This window comes from Schistocerca cancellata, chromosome 5 (assembly GCF_023864275.1).
Source record: "Schistocerca cancellata isolate TAMUIC-IGC-003103 chromosome 5, iqSchCanc2.1, whole genome shotgun sequence".
Classification (NCBI taxonomy): Eukaryota; Metazoa; Arthropoda; class Insecta; order Orthoptera; family Acrididae; genus Schistocerca; species Schistocerca cancellata.
In genome coordinates, this window is record NC_064630.1 from 129,847,818 (window position 1) to 129,874,178 (window position 26,361).

General features: G+C 40.3%; 1 protein-coding gene across 2 annotated transcripts in view; it reads left to right on the forward strand.

The window, feature by feature from the left end:
- The window catches only part of LOC126188234 (pentatricopeptide repeat-containing protein 2, mitochondrial-like), a 69,096-nt gene that overhangs the window by 26,766 nt on the left and 15,969 nt on the right, over window positions 1–26,361 (forward strand). For both annotated transcript variants that reach the window (XM_049929791.1, XM_049929790.1), the window contains exons 4-6: window positions 9,766–9,960; window positions 18,682–18,870; window positions 18,977–19,087. In XM_049929791.1, the coding sequence (XP_049785748.1) occupies window positions 9,766–9,960; window positions 18,682–18,870; window positions 18,977–19,087 (495 nt within the window). The remainder of the gene's footprint in view (window positions 1–9,765; window positions 9,961–18,681; window positions 18,871–18,976; window positions 19,088–26,361) is intronic.

A 26,361-nucleotide genomic window follows, 5' to 3' on the forward strand; every position in this document is an offset into this window, starting at 1 on the left:
TGGGCTGTATGGCGAGTGACAGTGAGATTGGTATACCACTGCTGTCTGGGGTGTCACCAGACATGTCTTCATTCTGGAATCTTCTTGACTGGAGCAGAATTGTCTTCAGTGACAAGTCCCACTTTGAACTGAGCCACAATGATCAGTGCACAGTGGTGTCTCAATGATATTGTGTACTTCATTTTGTTGGCCTTCATGAAAAGCTACTCTGGGCTTACAATTCAGCATTATAATGCCTGCCCATACATGGCGAGTGTTTCTATTGTTTGTTTTCCTGCGTGCCAAACCCTTCCTTGGCCAGCAAGATTGCCTGATCTCTCCCAAATTGAAAACATTTAGAGCATTATGGTGTAGTGCCCTCCAGTCAGCTCAGGATTTTGATGATCTAACAAACTAATTGGGCAGAATTTGACACGATACTCTTCAGGAGGAAATCAAACAATTCTCTTTCAATCAGTGGCAAGCCAAATAACTACTTGCATAAGGGCAAAAGGTGGACCAACATGTCATTTAGTTGCTCAATTTGTGAAGCTCTTTCTCTGGAATAGAGAGTCCGATTTCCATCAAATTTGGGTAAGTCCTTCATGGTCCTCTTTTTTTCATAGAATGTATAGACAGTATACAAGACCACTGTCAATGCAGATTTGTCTTTGAAATAATTCTCACATGCAAAACTTGCTTCACCTTCCTTTCCGAGTTCCCTTCCCAACGAGTCCAATAGCTGACAGCTACTCATGTCCTAAAAAACAGTCCTAACACAATTAGTTATCCTACTAGAAAGAACTCTGTACACCCACCTTTAATTTGCTCCCTTTATTGCACAAACTCTGCTTCGCTTATTTCCCAACTGGTCACTTAGTCAAGGCTCATAACACTGTTCTCACAAGAAGATCCTTCACTCTTCTTCGCTGCCATCCTCAACAAACTATCCACAATCTTCTGTTATGGATGTGAGACACTAATCACTTTCGTTACCACCTTTCCTCTGTTTATGTCGTCGTAGATGTAATACCCCTTTACACCAAAAACCCTACGGATGTGGCTTTACTGCAATGGAATCTTTCCCAATGATGTCCTTCCTAATCTGCATGATCAGCCAAATTCTTATTCATCATTATTTCTCCTTTGCAAGAAACAAATCCCTGAAACTGCCATGAATAAATGTGTGGCACCTCCTGAATCAACCCGCTCACAGGCCACTTAGAGAAGTCTTTAAAAACCTTCAAACCTTTGTCTACAGTGTTTGGTCTCTCCTGTAGAGTGACACTGCCTATCCCCAATCCTCTTCATCTGGCTTTTCTCAGGTACCTTCTTGGATGCTGGTGTCCACCTCTTTAGTTACTACATAAATACCCTTGTCCATAACAGGTGCACTGACCACCAACAGTTCGTCCACTTTGAGATGCTGTCACCCATTACATATGAAAAGTCCCTCCTCTGTAGTCATGGCATCTTCAGACAATGCATCTCCAAAGGGAAGCAGGACTTATCCAAATTTGCAGTTAACCTTACCAGATGCTTTACAGGCAGATGGTGCTGCGCTCACTTAATTCACAAACAGTTTACTGAACTGTTTCTTCCCATGACACCAACAAACCAATGGTCCCGGTGGATGAGGTACTGATTCCATTTCACCCAGTGAAACATGTGCCTTGGAAAACTCTGGTCACATACTTTGCCCAAGTTCTGTCTTCAGGATTCTTATAAATCAATGTAGTGACCCCAAAAACTAGATATTCATTTCTGATATTGCTCACTTTTTAAAATTATTGTTAAATGTTTCCACCTTCTCATAGCGACCACTGTCCTTTAGTGTGTGAAGAGTGTTCTACCCCCTTCTACACACTGTAAGGCATATGTGTAATTATGTTGGCAATTTATGTAGATATTTCGCCATTACACTTATTTTTACATGTCACTCATTCCCACCACCCACCCCTCATCTCAACCCATACAGTGTGTATTTTCACTACAGTATATTTTTCTGGAGATAGTAAAGCATATATATACATCAAATTCAATTGAAATTTCTTGAAACATTCCAAAGTTACACTGGAACCTACAGGTCCCTATCTTACGATTGGTTCTGCATTGTGACCATTTCTGTTGCAGTACCAGCAATTATAACGGTAAAGATTTACTTAAATATTTATTGTGAGTTGAGAGGAGTGCACTCAAGATTTCTGGCTTATGCTTAGGTTTAATTTTACTTATCTGTTTTGTTACCCTGTAACCAAGTGGACCCACATTTTTTAGGAGTGGGAGTAAAATACCCATTCAGCCATCTAGATTTAAGTTTCCCATGATTTCCCTAAATCACTTAAGGCTGATTCCTTTGAAAAGCACATGGTCAATTCAATTTCCTTTGTGTTACATCTCTAATGGGCTCCTTCCTGTTCTAATGTCTTTATATAGGTTTATAACACTTATCACCCTCACCCTCCAACTCCCAAAAAAAGGGCAGCTTTAAACTTTCTATATGCACGCACATCTTCTTATCCTCCTGGTCAGCTGTTCCATTGTGCTCCCTTGCCTTCATAGTCACATTGACATGATATCACACTAATGAATAAAATTCAGAAAGTCGCACATACTTACTTCACTCCTTCAAAGGGATAATAAAGCAAAACACTTATGTCTAGAAATGGTAATCATTTTCCATAACCTGGTACGTAAGTGATAAACAGTGATTACCAGCAGGAATCATTTTAAACTGAGTGTCTTATCAGGATTCATACTATTTTTTATTGCATGCAAATCTCATAATCAAATTCAGGGTGATTCAAAAGTCCCTTGACATTTTTGGTGAACAAATGTTTATTCACAAAATGGAAATTATAGCTTCATTACACACCACATGGAGAACGTACATCAATACATTTGAATGTGGTGACCCTGCAAATGTTCGTATAGCTTCCGTCTCTTTGTGTGGCACGAAACAGTCTACATCTACACCTACATCGATACTCTGCAAATCACATTTAAGTGCCTGGCAGAGGGTTCATCAAACCACCTTCACAATTTTCTATTATTCCAATCTCGTATAGCGCGCGGAAAGAATGAACACCTGTATCTTTCCGTACGAGCTCTGATTTCCCTTATTTTATCTTGGTGATCATTCCTCCTTATGTAGGTCGGTGTCAACAAAATATTTTTGCATTCGGAGGAGAAAGTTGGTGATTGGAATTTCCTGATAAGATTCTGTCGCAACGGAAAACGCCTTTCTTTTAATGATGTCCAGCCCAGATCCTGTATCATTTCTGTGACACTCTCTCCCATATTTTGCGATAATACAAAATGTGCTGCCTTTCTTTGAACTTTTTTGATGTACTCTGTCAGCCCTGTCTGGTAAGGATCCCACACCGCGCAGCAGTATTCTAAAAGAGGACAGACAAGCATAATGTAGGCAGTCTCCTTAGTAGGTATGTTACATTTTCTAAGTGTCCTACCAATAAAACTCAGTCATTGGTTAGCCTTCCCCACAACATTTTCTGTGTGTTCCTTCCAATTTAAGTAGTTTGTTATTGTAATTCCTAGGTATTTAGTTGAATTTACGGCTTTTAGATTAGACTGATTTATCATGTAACCGAAATTTAACGAGTTCCTTTTAGCACTCATGTGGATGACCTCACACTTTTCGTTATTTAGGGTCAACTGCCACTTTTTGCACCATTCAGATATCTTTTCCAAATCATTTTGCAGTTTGTTTTGGTCTTCTGATGACTTTATTAGTCGATAAACGACAGCGTCATCTGCAAACAACCGAATACGGTAGCTCAGATTGTCTCCAAAATCGTTTATACAAACAAGGAACAGCAAAGGGCCTATAACACTACTTTGGGTAATGCCAGAAATCACTTCTGTTTTATTCTATGACTTTCTGTCAGTTACTGTGAATTGTGAACTCTCTGACAGGAAATCACAAATCCAGTGACATAACTGAGACAATATTCCATAAGCACGCAATTTCACTATGAGCCGCTTCTGTGTTACAGTGTCAAAAGCCTTCCAGAAATCCAGAAATATGGAATCGATCTGAAATTCCTTGTCAATAGCACTCATCACTTCATGTGAATAAAGAGATAGTTGTGTTTCACATGAACGACATTTTCTAAACCCATTTTGACTGTGTGTCAATAGCCCATTTTCTTCGAGGTAATTCATAATGTTCGAACACAATATATGTTCTAAAATCCTGCTGCATATCAACGTTAATGATATGGGCCTGTAATTTAGTGGATTACTCCTACTAACTACCTTTCTTGAATATTTGTGTGACCTGTGCAACTTTCCAGTCTTTGGGTATGGATTTTTCGTCGAGCGAACGGTTGTATATGATTGTTAAGTATGCAGCTAATACATCAGCATACTCCAAAAGGAACCTAATTGGTATACAGTCTGGCACAGAAGACTTGCTTTTATTAAGTGATTTAAGTTGCTTCACTCTTCCAAGGATATTTACTTCTACGTTACTCATGTTGGCAGCTGTTCTCGATTCAAATTCTGGAATATTTACTTCGTCTTCTGTTGTGAAGGCATTTCGGAAGGCTCTGTTTAGTAACTCTGCTTTGGCAGCACTGTCTTCGAGAGTATCTCCATTGTTATTGTGCAGAGAAGGCATTGATTGTTTCTTGCCGCTAACATACTTCACATACGACCAGAATCTCTTCGGATTTCTGCCAGGTTTCGAGACAAAGTTTTGCTGTGGAAACTGTTATAGGCATTGAGGTCCACGCTAAATTTCGAGCTTCTGTAAAAGATCGCCAATGTTGAGTATTTTGCGTCTGTTTAAATTTAGCATGTTCGTTTCGTTGTTTCTCAACATTGTTCTAACCCGTTTTGTGTACCAAGAAGGATCAGCACCATCGTTTGTTATTTTATTTGGTATAAAACTCTCAATTGCTGCCGATACTATTTCTTTGAATTTAAGCCACATCTAGTCTACGCTTATAATATAAATTTGGAATGAATGGAGATTGTGTCTCAGGAAGGCTTCAAGTGAATTTTTATCTGCTTTTTTGAATAGGTATATTTTTCGCTTATTTTTCGAGGGTTTGGTTGATTACATTATTTAATCTCGCTACGACAACCCTGTGTTCACTAATCCCTGAGTCGGTTTTGATGTTTGTTATTAACTCAGGATTATTTGTTGCTTTTAAGAGGTCAAGAGTGTTTTCACAACCGTTTACTATTCGTGTGGGCTCATGAACTAACTGCTCGAAATAATTTTCAGAGAATGCGTTTAGCACAATTTTGTATGATATTTTATGTGTACCTCTGGAATTAAATATGTATTTTTGCCAACATATCGAGAGTAAATTAAAGTCACCACCAACTATCAACGTATGAGTCGGGCATGTGTTTGAAATCAGACTCAAGTTTTCTTTGAACCTTTCAGCAATTGTATCATCTGAATTGGGAGGTCGGTAAAAGGATCCAATTATTATTTTATTCCGGTTGCCAACAACGACCTCTGCCCATACTAACTCACAGAAAGTATCTACTTCAATTTTGCCACAAGTTAAACTATTTCTGATAACAATAAACACGCCACCGCCAACCATGTTTAGCCTATCCTTTCGGAACACCATTAGGTTCTTCACAAAAATTTCAGCTCAGATTATATCCGGCTTTAGCCAGCATTCAGTGCCTATAATGATTTGAGCGTCAGTGCTTTCTATTAGCGCTTGGAGCTTTGGTACTTTCCCAACACAACTATGACAATTTACTACTGTTATACCAATGGTTCCTGTATTTACGTTTTTTCTGTGTTCAGCCCGCACTCTTTGTGACTGAAGCCCTTCTTGTGTTTTCCCAAGACCCCCTAACCTAAAAAACCGCCCAGTCCACGCCACACAGCCCCTGCTATGTGTGTAGCTACCTCCTGCATATAGTGGACCCCTGACCTATTCAGTGGAACCCAAAACCCAACCACCCTTTGGCGCAAGTCGAGGAATCTACAGCCTACACCGTCGCAGAACCGTCTGAGCCCCTGATTCAGACCCTCCACTCGGCTCTGTACCAGAGGTCCACAATCGGTATGCTGAAAATGATCAGCTCTCCTTTCGTCTTGCAAGCAAGACTGGCAGTCTTTACCACTTCTGTTAGCCGCTCGAAACCAGAGAGAATCTCTTCTAATCCAAAGTGACTCACATCATTGGTACTGACGTGAGCCACCACCTACAGTTGGCTGCACCCTGTGCTCTTCATGGCATCCAGGAAGACCCTTTTCACATCTGGAATGACTCCAACCGGTATGCACATGGAGTGCACATTGGATTTCTTACCCTCCTTGTCAGCCAAGTTCCTAAGGGGCCACATAACGTGCCTAACATTGGAGCTCCCAACTACCAATAATCCCACTCTCTGTGATTGCCCGGATCTTGCAGGCTGAGTGGTTTCCTCTGAAACAGGACAGGCGACAGCATCCGGCTCAGTGACAGTTTCAGCCACAGAGAGCAACTGGAACCTGTTTGTCAGACAAACTGGCTCCCTGGTTTGTCTGACAAACAAGTTCCAGGTGCTCTCTGTGGCTGACACTGTCGCCTTATGTGCAGCTGCCTGGGAAGTCTTTCGCCGCCTGGGGCGACCTCCCACTCGACCACAGGTGAAGGGTCAGCCTCAGTGCGAGCAGCAACTGGGTTGTCCACCGGTGAGGACCTATCAGAGGACTCTGACGCGCTGGACGTCCGTTGGGTCCCCACGGCCAGCCCACAATAGTGGTGCCCATCCACTGCATCTTCAAGTTGTGTAACCGAAGCCATCACAGCCTGAAGCTGAGAGCGAAGTGTCACCTATTCGGCTCACATCCACACACAACAATCGCAGTCCCTGTCCATACTAAAGGCCGTGGAAAACTAAACTATGCAGATAAATGGACTGTTGGCACGTGCTGCGCAGCTCTTCTGTAGACCCTTACGAAAATGCTTGAACTGTGTCTAGTAATACGCAGGTATTCAAAGCAGTCAGGTAAAACTAAATAATTTGCCCCTGATTGGGAAGTTTTAATAAGTCACAAAATTGGTTTACTTTCCGATGCAAACGAAAATTGATTACTTCCCTGTTGCTGCGTCTGTCTCAGTCAGCTACTACTGCCTGATTACATGTCTTGTGTTATTACTCTTGCTGCAATGGTTATTCACTGTATCAACTGGCCTAAGCTATTAATCTTTACGTGGTACACCTTTGACATCATAAAAAAACCCCAAACAAGTCCAAAGGCATCAGGTCAGGAGAGCTGAACTAGGTGATGTGTGGCCAATCCATCTACCAGAAAATGTTTCGTGCAAGTAATCCCAAATGACAGTTGCTAAGTGTGGAGGTGTGCCATTTTGTTGGAAAACAAGTCTTTTATCCTATCCTGTTAGAGTTGTGGTTCCAGATATGAGTTCTGTTCAAAAAATTCCGGAACTTTGTCCACAATATTTTTATACGCTTACCTTTTACTTATTATGCAAGGTCTCCTTCAAAATACTCTCCTCCACAATTGATATACCACTTCCAATGTCATTCCCACTTCTGAAAGTAGTGTTGGGATGCCTTCTGTTGGATCATGTGAAGTACCATCTGTGAATTTTCTTTTTCTCATCTGTTGTTGCAAATCTTAGCCATTTCAACAGGTTTTTCAACTTTGGAAATAACAGAAAGTCCACAGGAGCCAGGTGTGGAGAGTATATAGGATGAGGCAGCAGAGTGATTTTGTTTTTTGTGCAATAGTCATGCGTCAACAGGGATGTATGTGCAGGTGCATTATCGTGATGCAAGAACCATGAATTGTCTTGCCACATTTCAGGCCATTTCCTTATTGCATTTTCACACAAGTGTCGTAACACGTCCCGATAGTAACTTCAATTAACAGTTTGTCCTTGTGGTACAAATTCAAGCTGAACTAATCCTTCAAAGTCAAAGAAAACACTATCAGCATGGCTTTGACATTTGACCTGACCTGACGACCTTTTTTTGGTCTTGGAGAACATTTCCCGACCCATTGTGAAGATTGAACATTGCTCTCAACATCATAACCTTAGACCCATGTCTCACCACCCATGAGAAGGAATATCTCATTCTCATTTGCCTGATCCAAAAGCTCTTCACAGATTGTGAGGTGAGGTTTTTTTGGTCTTGACTCATGAGCCATGGGAGAAACTTGGCAGCAACACTGTGCATTCTATGATGCTATGTCAGGATTTCATGACATGATCCAACTGAAATGTTACAGTCTTCTGCAATCTTTTGGACACTTGGTCTTCGAATGGCAAGCACCATTTAGTTGATGTTCCTGACATGAGTGTCGAAGGGTGTCCTGAACGGTGATCATCTTTCACTTCTGTAAGGCCATTTTTAAACTGTGTGAACCATTCGTAACACTGAGTATAGCTTAAGCACTCATCACTGTAGGCTTCCTGCATCATTTGGTGTGCCTGTGTGAGGTTTTCTTGAGTTTCACGCAAAATTTAAAGCAGATGTGTTGTCCCTCTTAACTCTGCCATCTCGAAATTCGCAAGATATGCAACCCAACGTTCTACTCAGTGCAGCACTGAACAGTAAGTAACAGACATACAACAATGAAACTTCCAGCAGTTACATGTTAAACACAGGCATGTGCAGGGATGCCAACCGCATTTTGCTCCAACATACCAATGGCGCAAAATTATGAATGTTCCATAATTTTTTGAACAGACTTCTTACTGTTGAAGCATATCTAGATAAATTATGTCTGTTATTGTACACCCAAATGTGACAGTTGTGCCTATTCACCTTGCCACATGTGTGTATTGTGGACTCATCACTGAACAGAAAGTTTTCCATGAGATTTTCATCCTTTGTGATTGTAGAAGGTCTCTCGCCATGAATGGCAACACGAGCAGCAGTGTCTTTATGGTCAAGGTGGTGCATAATTTGGATGTTGTACGCCTGTTTATTCAACGTGAATCTCAGTGTCTGCCACACAGTTGTTTGCAGAACATTTAGCTTCCTACTGAGCCATCATGTTGGGGTGGTTGGACTGCAGTTGGTAGCATTCTGTACAATGTCTATAGGCTCTAGTGATGTTACTGGCCACCTGGAATTTACTCCCTCAGCAACACTTCCCAATCTTTTGAACTTTTTTACTAAATCCCTGATAGTTTGCCCAGATGGACCTGTCTTTCTAAACTTCCTTAGGAAATCCTGTCGGACCTCTTGGTAAGTCATCCCCCTCAGTCGAGCCGAAACAGTGGCTGTACTTTCTTTAAATATTTCAAGGAAATGTCAAGGGATTTTTGAATCACCCTCCACAACATGAAATAGTTCAACACTGGGATTCATTTGATAGTTCATCTTGTGTGTGATACTCAATACCTGTAATCAGCTTGGCAACAAAAAATTTCAAAACTTGCTAGAACTTAGTGCAATATTAATGAAAATTCTTGGCTATTTTAAATGTAAAATTATGCCCTGTTAAAAGTGCTCATGTGAATAATATTGTCCATGTCATAGTACAAGGGGCTGTGATCTCACAAAGTTCCGTGACATTTAGTTCACGGCATCTGCATTGGACAGTAGTGTCTGATGTCTCTCTCATTCCTACAAATATAACTCATTAAGACACTAATTGCTTTATATGCACATACTGTACAATTTGTAAAATTTACAAGTTTTTAACTTCAGTTTTAGAAGAGAGGAGTAGCCAGTGACCATACTTATTTGTATTTGACGTTACTTGTTTTTCTTAAAATAATGTTTGTTAGTTTTCCATGGTCTTTTAATTTTTCTGTTTGTTTCTAGGCATTCAAAGACTCTGCTCTTGATGGGATTTTTGATCAGTTAATATCATATCAGTTACTTTTGGACCTCCTCTACAAGAATGAGAAATACCAAGATATGCTAACTGTATTTGAAATGATTAAAGACAAACAAATTCAGAATGCAAGATTTCCAAAAAATGTTGTTGTATTAACTATGGCAGCTTGCTACAAATTGGTGAGCTAATTTTATGTTTTGAAGGACATATTTTTACAGTGCATTTTTCAGTGTTTTATAATTATTCAATTTAGACTTGGTATCATGACTGACAAGAGTGTAACTATAAAACAATGACAACAATTCAAAAGTACTTTGTAGTGAGTGGTTTGATGCAGCTCTCTGTGCTAGTCTACCCTGTGCAAGCCTGTCCATCTCGGTGTGACTACTGCAACCTACATCAGTTCGAATCTGCTTACTACAGTGTACAGTCTCATTAATGTGATCACCTGTTGAAAGCCTAAATAACCACCTTTTCATGTACGGACTGTGGCAGGGCGTGCAGGAAGATTGTGAGAGAGATACTGGAAAGTACCAACTGGGATGTGGAGCCATGCCAACTCCAATGCCATGGCCAGCTGTGCTAGGATTCTTGGTTGTGGATCTATGGTGTGGACAGCCCATTCGAGGTGATCCCACAGGATTCTCAATTAAGTTTAAATCCAGAGAGTTTGGTGGCCACGGGAGTATGGTAAACTCATCCTGGTGCTCTTCAAATCATGCATGTACACTGTGAACTGTGTGACACATTGCATTGTCCTGCTGGTAGATGCCATGGTGCCGAGGAAAAACAAACAGCATCTAGGGGTGGTCATGGTCCCCAGCGATAGATGCGTACTTGTGTTGATCCATTGTGTCTTCCAGAATGACAAGATCTTCCAGGGTATGCCACAAAAACATTCCCCGTGCCATAATGCTTGCTCTGCCAGACTGGGTGTTTACTTTCAGACGTTTCACGCATTACACACCAGTAGCAGTCTGATGGAGCGTAAAATGTGATGTATATGAGGTGGTCACCTGTTGTCATTCAGTGGGCATCCAGTTGCGATATGGGCATGCAAATTCCAATGAACAGAGGTCAGCAAAACCAGTGATCATGCCCATTTGGACTTCAGATAAATCATTCTGTTTACACCCTTCTCTGCCCCCGACATGCTTTAAACACCCTCCACTACTAGTGCTGCTGCCTGCTCTCTGTGAGTGATTATTGTACATTGTCATCATACATAGGCAGTGGTCACATTAATATGAACGATTGATGTATATTCAAACCTCAGCTTCCCTTTGCACACACATTTCCTTCCATGACTATTCCCTTATGTTTCAGGATTTGTCATAACCACCGATCCCGTCTCTGAGTCAAGTTGTGGCACAAATTTATTTTTTCCTCCCAATTCAATTCAGTATTGCTCCATTAGTTATTTGATCCACCCATGTAATTTTAAACATTGTTCAGTTGCATCACATTTTAAAATCTTCCATTCTCTTCTTCTCCAAACTGCTTATTGTCCTCATTTTGCTTCCATATAAGGCTACAGTCGATGCAAACACCTTCAGAAAAACATCCCAACACTCACATTTATATTCTGTGTTAATGAAGTTCTCTTTTTTTATATAAATGCTCTTCTTGCTATTGCCAGTCTCCTTTTTGTCCTCTCGATTTTGTCTACCACCACTTGTTTTGCTGCCCAAATAGCAAATCTCGTCAATTACTTTGTGTCTTGTTTCCTGATCTAATTCTGTCTGTATCATCATAATTTGACTGCATTCCATTACCATTGTTTTACTTCTGTTGATGTTCATCTTAGCCTTTTTTAAAACACTATCCATTCCTGTTGTATTGCTTTCAGTTGTCCAGGGAGGGACATCATTTAGAGAACACATTGTTTTGAAGCATACCTCAGGTGATACACATATAACGTCTGTCTGTTACATCGCACCTCCTTTCTACTCTTATCGCTCCTCACCCCCTTCTCCCATTACCAGGCTGCTCACTGTGTCATGCGGAGCGGTGGGGGTGGGGTGGGGGGGGGGGGGGTGGGGGGGGGGAATCGCAAACTGCTGGATGCCAACTACAATCCCTCAGTGCTTCTGCCGCAACTGTCATGTGTGGAAGTAAATCTCGGCTTACAATGTGGTCTCAGTTGGCTTAGTTCTGGGTCCCATGGTTTTTTGAGAAGTGACAAGATCTGCCCTTGCACTTCCATTTGTTAATATTTCATTCAGACCCCTATAGCTACACAGTGTTCTACAACTGCAGATTTTGAGTGATGATTGAGGTTGGTGTGTGTTTTGCACTCTTGGCAGCTTTCTTTATCAGTCTGCACTGAAATGTCTGAATCATGCAAGGTCGCCAGGAAAAAAAGAAAAAAATCTAAGTATGAATATTAATTGTAAGTCTGTAACTTAGGTAGGGGTGTGTAGTGCAAGCCACTTTCACCAGTCCATTGAGAAACCACTGCTTGATTTCACTCACAGATTGCGAATTAGAGATAAAAAGCAATGGAATCACAACCCATCTGCAAGCAAACACCTCCAAATGTCATATGTAGACACACTCAAACACCATCCAAGGCAGAGATCGACTCCAGTGATCAAAAGAGTTTCAGCCTCAGATGAACAACAGCCTATGTCACTTTCACTTTAACGTGTACTTAAAATTAAGGGTTCGATTAAAGCAACAGATTCTGGCACTTTCACGGTTCGTGGTCTTTAGTTTCATCCAGTATGTTACTGTTTATCTTAACAAACTTATATGCTGGGGTGTCCATTTGCTCTGCCAGCTGACTGGAGACTCTAACAAGCCTCATCTACGTTTTTATAAACTAGTGTATGTGCTCTTCTGCATGTTCATTGCTAACATGGGAAGAAGTAATGAAAAGGAGATCAGTAAGCCAACCCGAGTCTCATTTCACTATCATCATCATATGTTCATACTTAGCCTAACATCGAAGTCTTTCTGTACTGTCTCTAACCACAGAGACCTGAAAAATCTCAGCTGTTTCACTCCTGCACACAGGCTCCATATACCAAGAAATGGATGACCTTAAATCCCATATCAGCTCTGATGTGAGTGTGAGCATATAATTATGTTGCAACCCACACTGGGTTACAAGAGCACAGTCTGATCATTGTATTACTGCATTTGCATGGGATATAGTAGACACACATTTTACAGAGCCCCACATCATCTGACACCATAGCTAATAGTGGATGCCTTTCCAGAAGAGGAAAATGCATTAAATATTACATTAAGTATGGCAGATACTCCAATGTCTTAAACTCCTCATAGTGTTCAATTGTCTTGTGCTGTATCTGTTCTCCTTGAATATATCCTTAAAATGCTCAAGCTCCCTCAGTATACTTTCTTTGGAGTGACTTGAAGTAAAAGTGGCCAATGGGCTGATCAGTAGCAACAGTGGCTTCACTGTCAGGAAAGGTTGAGACCCAGTGCTCAGCCAGCTGATGTCACACTGTGGGCTGAGAGCTACTTCTGCACCTGATAGAGTTGGCAAGAACTTAGAGAAACTGCAGTTCATGCCCAGTATTCAGCAACTGCATCTGCCTATCACTTTACCGCACATGTTGCATGGCCAGCTAATGAGGGAAGGTGTGGGGAGTGATGAAGAGGATAAAGGAAGTGTGATGTAGCAAAGACACCCATTCTTTTGGTATCTCCTGAAGATGATAGCAAGCTATACCTTTGAAATATTGTGTTTAATTGACAACTGCACCTGGCTGGACACTAGAGAGCAATACAAACATTTGATACTCTGGGAAAGCTTTAAGATCTCACAATATTAATTCCAGTTGCTTGCTGTTACAAGTCCTTTGCCATCTCGGATAGAGTTGTCATCAGCAAACAGTGTGGAGATGGTCAATGACAAGGAAGGCAGCTTTGGTTCTGGAAAAGGATCAGGTGATTTTGAATTGAGAAAATGAATTAAACTGTTGCTGGATGTGGAGGATTTCTTCTTATCATGAGTACAAACCACAAAGATGTCATTAATAAGTCCGTATCAAGCCAGGTGGTCAGCTTCTGGGTCTTGAGAACTGCCTCTTGCATGGCATGGAAAGGTTGACATAGGACGGGACCATTGTGGTTCCTAGGACATGCTCCATGATTTATTTGTAGTCCTGGCACTCGAAAGTAAAGTAATTATGGGTAAGGATGAAGTTGGTTAGGGTGACAATAGACAATGTTTTTTGTAGACTTTTTAGTTCTCTTTAGGAGAGGTGATGTTATTGGGCTGAGAGGCCATGTGCAATATCTGTGTGGAGAGAGGTCAGGCTGTCGGTAACAAGGAAGGTTCCAGATGGAAGAGGAATGAAATGGATTTGAAATGCTCAAGGAAGTGATCAAAAATGTCTGTGATACTTTTGATAGGGGGCTTGAAAGCTAGCTGATAAGGGACAGCCAGGATGCTTATTAATATATTTTAGGATGTAGATAGGAATGGGAGGTGGATGCTTTAGGATGAGTGGCAAGAAGTTCTATAGAACCAGTTGGCGGTAGAAGAAGTAGTAAATGACAGCTTTGGACGATTTTCAGAAAATCCCTATTTGACATAGAACTATTCTAGGAAGGGAAGTACCCCAGTTCGAATGAGTAAAACTGATTGAAACGTGCGTTAAATATAATGTTGTATCCTTCTGAATAGCTATCAACATCATTCATGTATATAACTACGTGTGTAGCCACCAGCGCCATCTGAAGGTCAGAGTAGTAGCCCCACTGTGCCGTAGCTGTGCAGACAGTACGAACATGCATGTTGCAGTGTGTCATGGTGAAACACATGTACAGATGTCAAACATGAATAAGCTGCAGGTGGTTAATCGTGTGAATATTGTGAACCTGATGCTTGTAAAGCTATGTTGAGCTGCTTGGAAAGGTATGTCGAGCTTATGCACCGGATAATGAGTATGTAATTGTAGTGGAGGATCAGCAATGGTCATACATGTAAAATGACATCATAATGCAAAAATACTATGGGGTTTAACAGATACATACTGACACATTGGATCGGAATAGTGATTGAGTCTGACAGTGGCGAAGAAACTGCCCATGGGTATGATAGTTTCAACAGTTCTGGAATGTTCTCACCATTAAATGAAGTCATGGATACGCACCTTCAAACCCAAAAATATCACGAAGCAGTGTGCTACAGTGTATTGATGAAAGAACATTGGACAATATTTATGAGAATTATTTTAATTAATGTTGATTTTCTTACAGAAAACTTATGAACTGTTATAGTCACATCAGTTCAAAATCCAACTGCGAGATAATTTTAAATTATGCGATACAGAAAAAACGTGACCCAGGCCACTTCAAGAGAAACAAACTTCAAAACTGAAGGCTTTAAATGAATCTGTCAGAGTGCAGTTTGACAAAGCCAGAGACTGTGGATCAGTAGACCACTATTGGCACATTCAAGTGCAGATTGTGGGAACTGCTTGGACCATTGCTCTGGACAATTTTAAAACTTCTTTGCATTTCATCAGTGGCCTCAAAGAAGTAGATAACAATCATCCAGGCATATCACTACAGTCATGGCAAACAAAGAAATTAAAAGTACCATATTATTAGAAAGAGAGGAGAAACATTTGAGGCATATGTAAACATGTTTGTTGAAGACAAAAAAGGTCGTTAAGCACATGTGTGCAATATTGCCCAGACACAATCACACAGATGCCAAAAATCAACAGCTGGTGTGGTAAAATCTGTTCATAGTGCCACACACAGTTGCAAAATAGATGTGGCTGTATTGATAGATGGTAGATTAACTAACAAGCTATAGCTTTACATTTGTTTGCAGAAAACACAGGGGCCATTTGGCCCACAGGTTGCAAAGAAACTAGCAGAAATGTGTCCACAGAACTTCTGTACTGAAGTGAGTAAAAATGGAAAAATGACCAGGGAGCACATGAAAAGTTTTTTCAGGTTGGTCCTTTGTGAACATGTTGGTGAGAATGGTCTATTACTTTGTGATTCATAGTCAAGGCACAAAGACTACAGTCTGATAGAATAATGTTTTCCTAACAAGAACATTATGCTACAGATACTGCCACCAAAACCAGCCAAATGCTACCAACCTCTGGAGGTATATTTATTTAGACAGTATAAACTCTATTGCATGGATCTTGTTGATTTTGTATTTTTGCAAATTGACAAACCCAGGTCACATTACATGAATGATGTTTTATCATCTGCTTTCACTGTTATCTATAACCAACTTTATGAAGCAAGGTATAGACCAATGTTAACATATTTATGGCAGAGGTCTGGATATGACATTGATATTCCCGTCACATCATGTGATATGTGGTCACTGTGGCTTTCGATATTGGATTACTGCAGTGGAGATACACTGAAGACAGTGTAGCATATCCACATGTTGACATTGTCAAGTATGCATACTGTTCCATTCCATTGTGTTTTAATCACTTCATTGAAACTCCACCTTTGCACTTCAATGATGAATAAAAGAAGTAAATTCTACAACACAGCACCTACTGGTTTGGAAAATATGGACAGGAACATACTGCATCTGTTTGTAGCTTTTTTCTGGATAATACCTCATTTTGTCTTTTGTGGACCTGCTGGCTGTAACTGTCTGTTACATAGTATTACTTCATCAATGACTTGTGCTTTTAAAGACTTTAGATTTGTTATCCTTCAAACATTGATTATACAGAACTGTGGAGTGTTACAGATAAATAACCCTGATGGGTGGTAGAACAGGCACAGCTTCATAATGAAAATGCATTTGTACTCTGTTTTAGCCATTCAATCTGAGATAGTTCCCTTGTAAATAAATGGAACATGCCACATTATGCAAACCACTTGTGTTGCTTCAGAAAGACTACCTTTCTAAATTAAGGAAATTTTCAAAGCATAAAGTGCTGAAAAGACATGGGCTTCACCTACTCATTTATAAATGGACATGAAACAGTAATGGAAAGGACAGATTTTTGGATAGTGGTTCCAATTTCTGCTGAGAAGCAAGAGTGAGATATTAAAAAATGTTGTTTGGCTAGGTGACACGTCCAGTCATTCATTATTTAGAGGTTAGCTTGATGGAACCTCGAAGGAGACAGTGGCAGTGCCTGTTGGAAAAGGCGGAGAAACTATTTTACATGCAGGAACATTGCGCTCTCTCTCTCTCTCTCTCTCTCTCTCTCTCTCTCTCTGTCTGTCCCCTCCCCCCCTCTCTCCCTCCCTCCCCCTCTCCCTCCCCCCCCCCCTCCTCCACTCTCCTTTCCTCCTCCTTTTTTTTCCAAACTATCTGTTAATCTTTTGTTCAGAAAAAAATGGATTATTGTCATTAAGGGAGTTGATAATGTAGTTTCCCCGCAAGTGGTTTGGAACATCACTTATGACAAATCTCATAAGGCAGTCTGGCAATATTATGGATAATGCCCTGTATCATTCAGTTGTTCATGGTAAAACACCAATTATGACAAGAAGGAAAGATGAAATTATTCAGCTGTTCAAAAGATGAATTGTAGGTCTGAGAGATTAGTTGAAGAAGGCTGAAGCACTCAAAATTGTAGCACAAATGAAACCATAATTTCCAACACACATCATTGATGAAATTGCTAAAAGACAAGAACATGAAATCGTTCAGCTTCGTCTGTACCATTCTCAGTGCAATGCTGCTGAAGGTCTGTGGGCACAAATATTAATATAAGCGGTTGCTAGCAACAAACAGTTCACCGTCTCTGTAAAGTTAAGACTCATGTTTTGGAAGCTGTTAGTAAAATGACGGGAGAGGCCCAGGAGAAAGTAGTGAGCAACACTGTAGGTGTCATCAAGAGGCAACCAAGGCTTTTTGGAAGATAGTGTAGAAAATTTAATTATAGGTCTGAGAGAGAGCAGTGATAGCTCAAGCATTACGGAAGAAAATAATTCAAAATTAGGTTCTGACAGTGATGTGAGTGGTGTTTTCACATTACTGTAACTACAACACACTTGGGAATTTAAGACGATAGCAAATCATCAATTGAATATCACATTGTGTGTACTTTTTCAGATTGTGTCTACAAATGTAGTGATAAATTATTCTGTCACCCATTGTGTAACACGTTATTAATGAAAATATTTAACAATGAAAACAATAACTGCCAGTGTTTTACAACATTGCAACTGCCAATGTTTTACAATGTTACAAAAATATTTTGCATCTCTGTTGTGAAATATAACAACTTTTAAGGTTTTTTAGCATAGGAGATATTGAACTGTTCTTTTCAATTTTTTAAGTTTATATATTAGAACTAATAACTGTAAATAAATTTATGCATATAAGTACAACCTACATATTGTCATCTTTTTTGTTTTTTCCACAAGAGTATGTGATTAGTAGCGAACTGGGTGCTGCATGCCTCATCCGGTAACATTGCTACATGCCCACATAAGATGTCAATACGAATCATTTGTGTCACATACTATAATTTGTCTTGTAGCTATCCAGACAGCTTGTCATGGGAGGTGATAGTTGCTTTGATAGTGGCCACAGTGCACTAGTGGAAGTGCAAAATATTCTCATTTGCCTCAAATTACCTAAGTTACAGAGTTATGTGTATCAAGCACTCTCTGCTCGTACTATATTTTGGAACTATGAGATCACGTTATGTAAGACAGATGTGCACTGCCCAACAATCAACAGGCTGTCTGCATTGGTCTATGTGGTATTAGTTGTGACTCAATACTGCTTCTGTCATACTGTTTGTGACTGAGAATAACTTAGTAGAATTGGAAAATTCATAGAGCTGCTGGGAATTTGTTATTTTTGTATGTTGTGTATTATCATCTTGTAACATGATTCTAAAATAAATGTTATTATTGTGTATTGTCATCGTGTAACATGATTCTAAAATAAATGTTATATCTGTATGCAGAATTCAGAGGACAGCTTAAAGTATGCAAGTGATTTATGGAAAAATTTACAAGAAGTGGGTCATCAGCCGACAAGAAGAGCTGCTACATTTATTGCGGCTCTTGCTCTCAATCAAAATGCACCCCACATTACAGCAGAGATCATATCGAATGTTGGTGCACAGAACTATATCACGATAAGGAACCTCAAGGTATTATTCTACAATTAAAAATGTGTGTTAGAAGTCATTATTATGTAAATACTTTCTGTCATGAAAAAAATATGCAGTTGTAATAATACATGATGAAATGTAACAGGCAGCTGCACTTGCAGATCTGAACAGACTTGAAGATGCTGTGGCTGTGTTGAGGCGAGCCGTACAAGTAGATAATCCCAACCAAGCAAAGGTTTCCTTCACTAAAGATGTCGTAAGTACTTACTGTTCGCTATCTGTGTCTTTGTTCCTTTTGATATACGTGAAAAATTTTGAAAGCAGTATTGGACCTACACCAAATTGGACTCAAATGGCTCTGAGCACTATGGGACTTAACATCTGAGGTCATAAGTCACGTAGAACTTACAGGGTGTATACGACCCAGGACAACCGGGAAATCCGGGAAAAACCCAGGAATTCTTTCATCCGGGAGAAAACCGGGAAAAACCCAGGAATTTTTCGGAATTCCGGGAATTTTTCATTGTTTTAGCTTTCAGTTAAATGTTTGTAATTTTGACTGCAGAATTGATTCTCTAGCAAAGAATGTTATTGTATTCTGCTACTGGAGAATGATACTACAGCAATAAAACATAAACGAGAGGGGAAAAAAATAAAACTTTAGTGGCAAAGGAAATATGCAATTTACAACAACAAAAAACCGTGCACGCACAAGCGTCTCCAAATAGCAAAAATATGTCAAAGGTCGTAGGGCGCAGACTGTAATTCTTCGTAACAATAAACTGCTTGCTATGAGCATGACGTCACAACTGTTCACATTAGGTTTGTTTGACCAATTGCTAGCGGTCTGTTGCGCATGCGCATTTGACTTGCGTATGAGAAGTACCTTCTCCCGCTACTTGAAGTTTGGCTGTTAGCTATATCGGTAGTAGCAGCAAGTAGCCAGATGCAAACGAGAAAAATTTTTCTCGCGCGCCCTAGCTGCCAGATTCACGCTTGCACAGAGTTGTCTGAGTTGTAGTGGGGAGGGGGTTAACCTCCACGTGACCCGTGTTTACGTTAAGTGATTTCGCTGCTTCTCTTCGTGTGCAGCTCCCACGTCAAATGAAAACAAAACGGATTTCTGTGGCCGGGAGCTATCAAGTGAATTAAAATACATTCACATAATTACGGAGGGCAAAAATATATTATTAATTTCAGTTTTCTGACTTTATTTTATTTCCAAGTTAGTAGCAGTCATGCATTAATCGCCTTGCAGAACAGTGAAGTTATTTTTGCAAGTTTGCTAAAGAAATTTGGCTTTATTAATCTTTCCGCCGAGGCAATCATTTTATTTGAAACGAAGTGTTTCATTCAACAGCATTGGCTAGTTCCAACTGTTCGTTGAATTTCAAGTGCACGTTATCATCTTCTGCCATATATGGCATTATGCTATAATAAAGAACCAAAAATGAGATCGTAGGGTACTGGTGCTCCAAGAAAATTTACATCCCAAAAACCACACTGAAAAGCTTAATATCAGATGGGACCTACTTCATTGTGAATCTGGAAAAAGCCAATTTGCACTTCAAGCCGAATTATGCATTTTAGTATGGTTTACGAAATTCCGATGCACTTTGGAGTATCCTCTGATGCACTGTTTCTTTTATGGTGTAATGTAAGCTCTCTTAGTGCTTTATACACACGAACATACGGACTTCCTACACCACTGCAGTTGCACACGCACAATAATGCCTGTTTCTGGCTCTCTCTGGCAACCGGTAAATTGAACCTATTTCTAACAGTCTCCGGATAGTATTGTGAACGGTGGTTAGAAAAGCGTTACTTTCAAAGTAAATTTCTTTTTACGCAAGATGAATTATGTTACGTGTGAGAAAGTGGGATGGATATCTAAATCACAGAGCGTTCGAAACTGAACAGTTTGAGGACCAGCCACTTACAAGAATTTCGAGCCGAGACATTTATGTCATAATTTTAAATTTACTGGCACATTTGTGTGATGTGTCTTAAAGTATAACACACGCAAAAAAGATAAATATTACATGTGAAAGCGTAGCGTCTGTTGTAGCGTGTTAATCTTAGAGACTAACATATGTGAAAGCTTAGCTTTTCTTGTAGATATACGGTACTGTGTACATTAATGTAAACCGTTAACTTTTCCTCTTGCGAGTTCGTGCTATGTAATCAGTGATCTTGCTATTGGCTGACTATAACACGTGTCCTATGCTCTGAATAGCTGCTGTCATCGGCTGACGAGATCTCGTGGCTTGAGATATGACTCGCTTACAAAAGGACATCGCAACCTCGGTTTCAACGCTCCGGAAACTAACGCGCAGTGTTTGGTGCAATTCGAATTTATAGTTTCGTAATATGAAAATATGCAGCGTATATGTCTTTTCAAAACTTCTCTTTTTTTTTAATTAAAAGTCTCTCCAAAACTTCTTTGCCCCGTCTTTTCTTTTTTTTTCTGGGAAGTTCCAAGCGATTGTATAAAACATTAACCATTAAAAGGATTGATAAGTTTTACAGTTCCGAGGGAAAATCTACGGAAAACCTACTGTCACTTAGCACAGAAAAAGTGTATTTTTGCCAGGGAAAAACCATATTTTTTAAACGGGATATCCGGGAGAAATCCGGGAATAATCCGGGAATTTTTTTCCTTGTCCCCGTATACACCCTGACTTAGAACTACTTAAACCTAACTAACCTAAGGACATCACACACGTCCATGCCCGAGGCAGGATTTGAACCTGCAACCGTAGCGGTCGCGCGGTTCCAGACTGAATCGCCTAGAACCGCTCGGCTACTCCGTCCGGCAAATTGGATTCCATAGTGTGCTCACGATATCACATGATATACGTAAATAATTAATTTCACTTTAGTGAACAAACAATGGAAAATCCAGGATGGAATGTAATAATATTATGAAAAGGAAAGTTGCTACTCACCATATAGCAGAGATGCTGAGTCACAGATAGGCACAACAAAAAGACTGTTACAAACAAAGATTTCGGCCGGTAAAGCCTTCGACAAAAATAGATGAGACACACACACACACACACACACACTCTGTGTGTCTCTCATCTATTTCCTTTTCATAATATTGTGACTATATATTATATTGATTGAGAGTATGGATGCAAGTAACTGCTACTTAAACATTTTTAAATCCTTAGGTTTTTTAATTTGTATCAGTTACATGGAAAAGCTCACCAGAACATACCTTCAGTGGCCAGAATTTTTAGTAATGCTGACAGACACACACAAAAGTACTAGAAATTATGCTAGCTTTTGCAGCTATTAGTTCCTTCCTCGGGGAGGAAAGCGTTCTCCAAGGGAAATGATTCAGACTTCAGGATGAGGGGGACCCACCTGCTATGAGAATGAGGTGAAATAGTTTCCTGAAGTAAATTGTCCTGGTGATGCAACTGACTTTACATGAAGTCTGACATTGTGGGGAAAATAAGTTGTGATAGTGCTACACAGAATATTGCTGTACAGTTTTAACATTCACGAGTGACAGTTCAGTTCAGCTATCTAAGATGTGCCACACTGATAGTTCTACAGGGTGATTCAAAAAGAATACCACAACTTTAAAAATGTGTATTTAATGAAAGAAACATAATATAACCTTCTGTTATACATTATTACAAAGAGTATTTAAAAAGGTTTTCTTTTTCACTCAAAAACAAGTTCAGAGATGTTCAATATGGCCCCCTCCAGACACTCGAGCAATATCAGCCCGATACTCCAACTCGTTCCACACTCTCTGTAGCATATCAGACGTAACACTTTGGATAGCTGCTGTTATTTCTCATTTCAAATCATCAATGGTGGCTGGGAGAGGTGGCCGAAACACCATATCCTTAACATACACCCATAAGAAAAAATCGCAGGGGGTAAGATCAGGGCTTCTTGGAGGCCAGTGATGAAGTGCTCTGTCACGGGCTGCCTGGCGGCCGATCCATCGCCTCGGGTAGTTGACGTTCAGGTAGTTACGGACAGATAAGTGCCAATGTGGTGGCGCTCCATCCTGCTGAAATATGAATTGTTGTGCTTCTTGTTCGAGCTGAGGGAACAGCCAATTCTCTAACATCTCCAGATACTGTAGTCCAGTTACAGTAGCACCTTTGAAGAAAAAGGGACCAAAAACTTTATTGGCTGAAATGGCACAGAAAACGTTCACCTTAGGCGAGTCACGTTCATACTGAGTTGTTTCCCGCGGATTCTCAGTGCCCCATATACAGACATTGTGACGGTTGACTTTCCCGTTAGTGTGGAAAGTTGCTTCATCACTAAACACAATCTTTGAAACGAAAGATTCATCTGTTTCCATTTGAGCAAGGATAAAATCACAGAAATTGATTCTTTTAATCTTATCAGCTGCAGACAGTGCTTGAACCAATTTCAGACGATAAGGTTTCATAACTAACCTTTTTCGTAGGACTCTTCATACAGTTGATTGTGGAATTTGCAGCTCTCTGCTAGCTCTGCGAGTCGATTTTCCTGGGCTGCGAACAAATGCTTGCTGGATGCGTGCTACATTTTCATCACTCGTTCTCGGCCGTCCAGAACTTTTCCCTTTGCACAAACACCCATTCTCTGTAAACTGTTTATACCAACGTTTAATACACCACCTATCAGGAGGTTTAACACCATACTTCGTTCGAAATGCACGCTGAACAACTGTCGTCGATTCACTTCTGCCGTACTCAATAACACAAAAAGCTTTCTGTTCAGCGGTCGCCATCTTAGCATCAACTGACGCTGACGCCTAGTCAACAGCGCCTCAAGCGAACAAATGTACAACTAAATGAAACTTTATAGCTCCCTCAATTCGCCGACAGATAGTGCTTAGGTCTGCCTTTTGTTGTTGCAGAGTTTTAAATTCCTAAAGTTGTGGTATTCTTTTTGAATCACCCTGTATATAAACACCGATTTTTCAGGAAGCACTGCAGAAAACAACATGTTTCACAGAAAGGGAGATTGCAGTCTGCTCTCACTGAAAACAAGCCTGTAAATCATTGAAATTCTTTCTATGTTTGAACAGTAAAGGACATAGGTCTAAAATACTGGATTTGCAAGAAATGTGTATCAGGTCTTGCTTGTGCTATCTTACTTAAATTATTCCCAAAACAATGGAAAATCCAGGTTGGAATCCTTTTCATAATATTGTTAAAAAGTTCCATAAATTATAGGTGATTATAAGAGGAGTTTTAATACAAAGAGAAAGGATTAGTCTTTTCCTGTGTCTTGTAATCCCTACATTCACATTTCATAAACTTTCAAGTACACCAGTTTCTACTTCGTGCATATGTGACCTAGAGATCCATATTTCTGATTACAAGCATAATCTACTGGTGGATAAGGTTGCTGCTTGATGCTAATCATGTATGGCACAATACTGAACCTAAAACGTAGATTGTTCGGGGGGGGGGGATTCAAAACTTACTGAAAGTGGAATATTGGAGAATAAGAAATAAAGAATACCAAACAGTGGAAATTTCAAGTTGAAATAACAACAATTTGGAAAGGATAGATTATTGATCACCATATAGAGGAGGCATTGTGTTGTAGACAGGCACACTGAAGAAGATGCTGAAATGTTAAAACTTGTGGACAAAGTCCTGTGGCAGTAGAAAATCCACATTCTCTGAAGTGTGTGTGTGCCCCTCCCCCTCCACACACACACACACACACACACACACACACACACACACACTTCAATTTCATGTGTGAATCAAATTCCTTATTAGTTTTGTGGATCTGTCATTTAATGAATTTGTTACAATTTACATTCATTAAGGACTCAGTTTAACTAGTTTTTTCAATATATTTTATTTTCTTATTGTGCACACTGAGATACTTTAATTACAATGAGCATAGAATAACAAATTTCTTTTTTTTTTCTTTTATTATTCCAAAGAATAATAATGTTATCATACTCACAGTATTTTGGCAAACACTTTTCAAGTATATTAAAAATACAAACAGTAATTTGTCATGTTCCCACATTACTCCCTTCTCACTAGCATAGTCAGTTTAGGACTTCAACTAATCATGCTGGTAATCGAATTTTACGAGCAGATCTTGCTGTTCTTCTTGGTTTTTCACCTTCTGTAGAGTTGGTTGTTGGTCCTGTGCTGACAGTTCAATCAGAGTGCCATCAGGGTGTTTATTATTCTCATTCATCAGGTAGACAGGCTTTAATTGATCAGTGGAAATATTTTTTATCTGGTCTTTCACTTTAAGTACAAAAATTTTTGGGTTCCTTTCGATCACTTCATACGGGCCTTCATATGGAGGCTCTAATGCCTTCTTCATTCATTTAGCCCTTACAAACACGTGTTGAGTTGCTGACGTCCTTACATGTGAATGGTTTTCTTTTGCTTTGTGGGGATGTTGGACAGGTTTTAGACAATTCATATACTGCTTCAGTTGTGACACAAATTGGCGTAAGTGTGAATCTCTTTTTGTGCCATTCTCTTGAGAAAAATCACTTGGTATCCTGATGGGTGAGCCATAAACCGTTTTCACAATTGTAGCATTAGTGTTTTTTCTAATTGAGCATTGAAGACCAAGAAGGATCATACATATTACTTGAGTACATTTAACAGTTGCATCGGCAAGGATGGCTGCTTTAAACATCCAGTGAAATCTGTCAGCCGACTAAAAGGAGTCTCACACGTTTTGGCCTTTATGTGATGGTCGCCTGTCGGGTTTGACCTCCAGCTTTATAAATTTATCCGGAGAGCGAGCCAATTGCGAATTTCTTGTCATCACATTGCAGTCCCGCTTATTCTCCATCTCTTGGGTGAGGACACCCCCTGGGTGCATTTTCCACCATGCACTATGCGGTGTCACTTTCTGTGCCGACGATGACCATGGACTTCTTAGCACCTCATATCCAGCATGATAGCTAGTCCATTGTGGTAGGGCTGCCTTGTACCCTGTTGGTTATGGCACCCTAACAACACAGTGATCGCTCTGCTGATGCCTGCATCGTTAACTCCCCACGTATGCCATGGAGTAGATGCTCTTCTCCCTGGGACATTGGGACTCCCGGCAATGGCCATCCTGGCAGGTGGCTCATGCTGAGGCTGGGTGGCACCCGTGAGGACGACCTCTGGTCGGAATGGGTGGCATCAGGAGGATGACACACCATGAAGCGTAGTACGTCATCCCTTGCTGGTGGTCTGCCGCCAGCAGTCTCTAAGTGGGCAAAGTCTAACTTCAATGCTAAGAAATATGAGCCCAAATCATTACCCTCTCTGGCCACACCATGGGAGGAATGCCAGGCTAAGGATGATAGTGAAGCTTATTAGCCCCGATACCTTCTATGTAAGAGAGTTGATGGGGAATCTTTCATGTCCATGAAGCCTCAGTTTTTTGTGGAGAATTTGGAGGACAAGTTTGGGGAGGTGGAGGGCTTGTCCAAAATACGCTCTGGGCAGTCTTGATAAAAACAGCATCCTCTGCCCAGTCATGGGCATTACTTGCTTATGACAAGTTGGGGGATGTTTCTGTTAC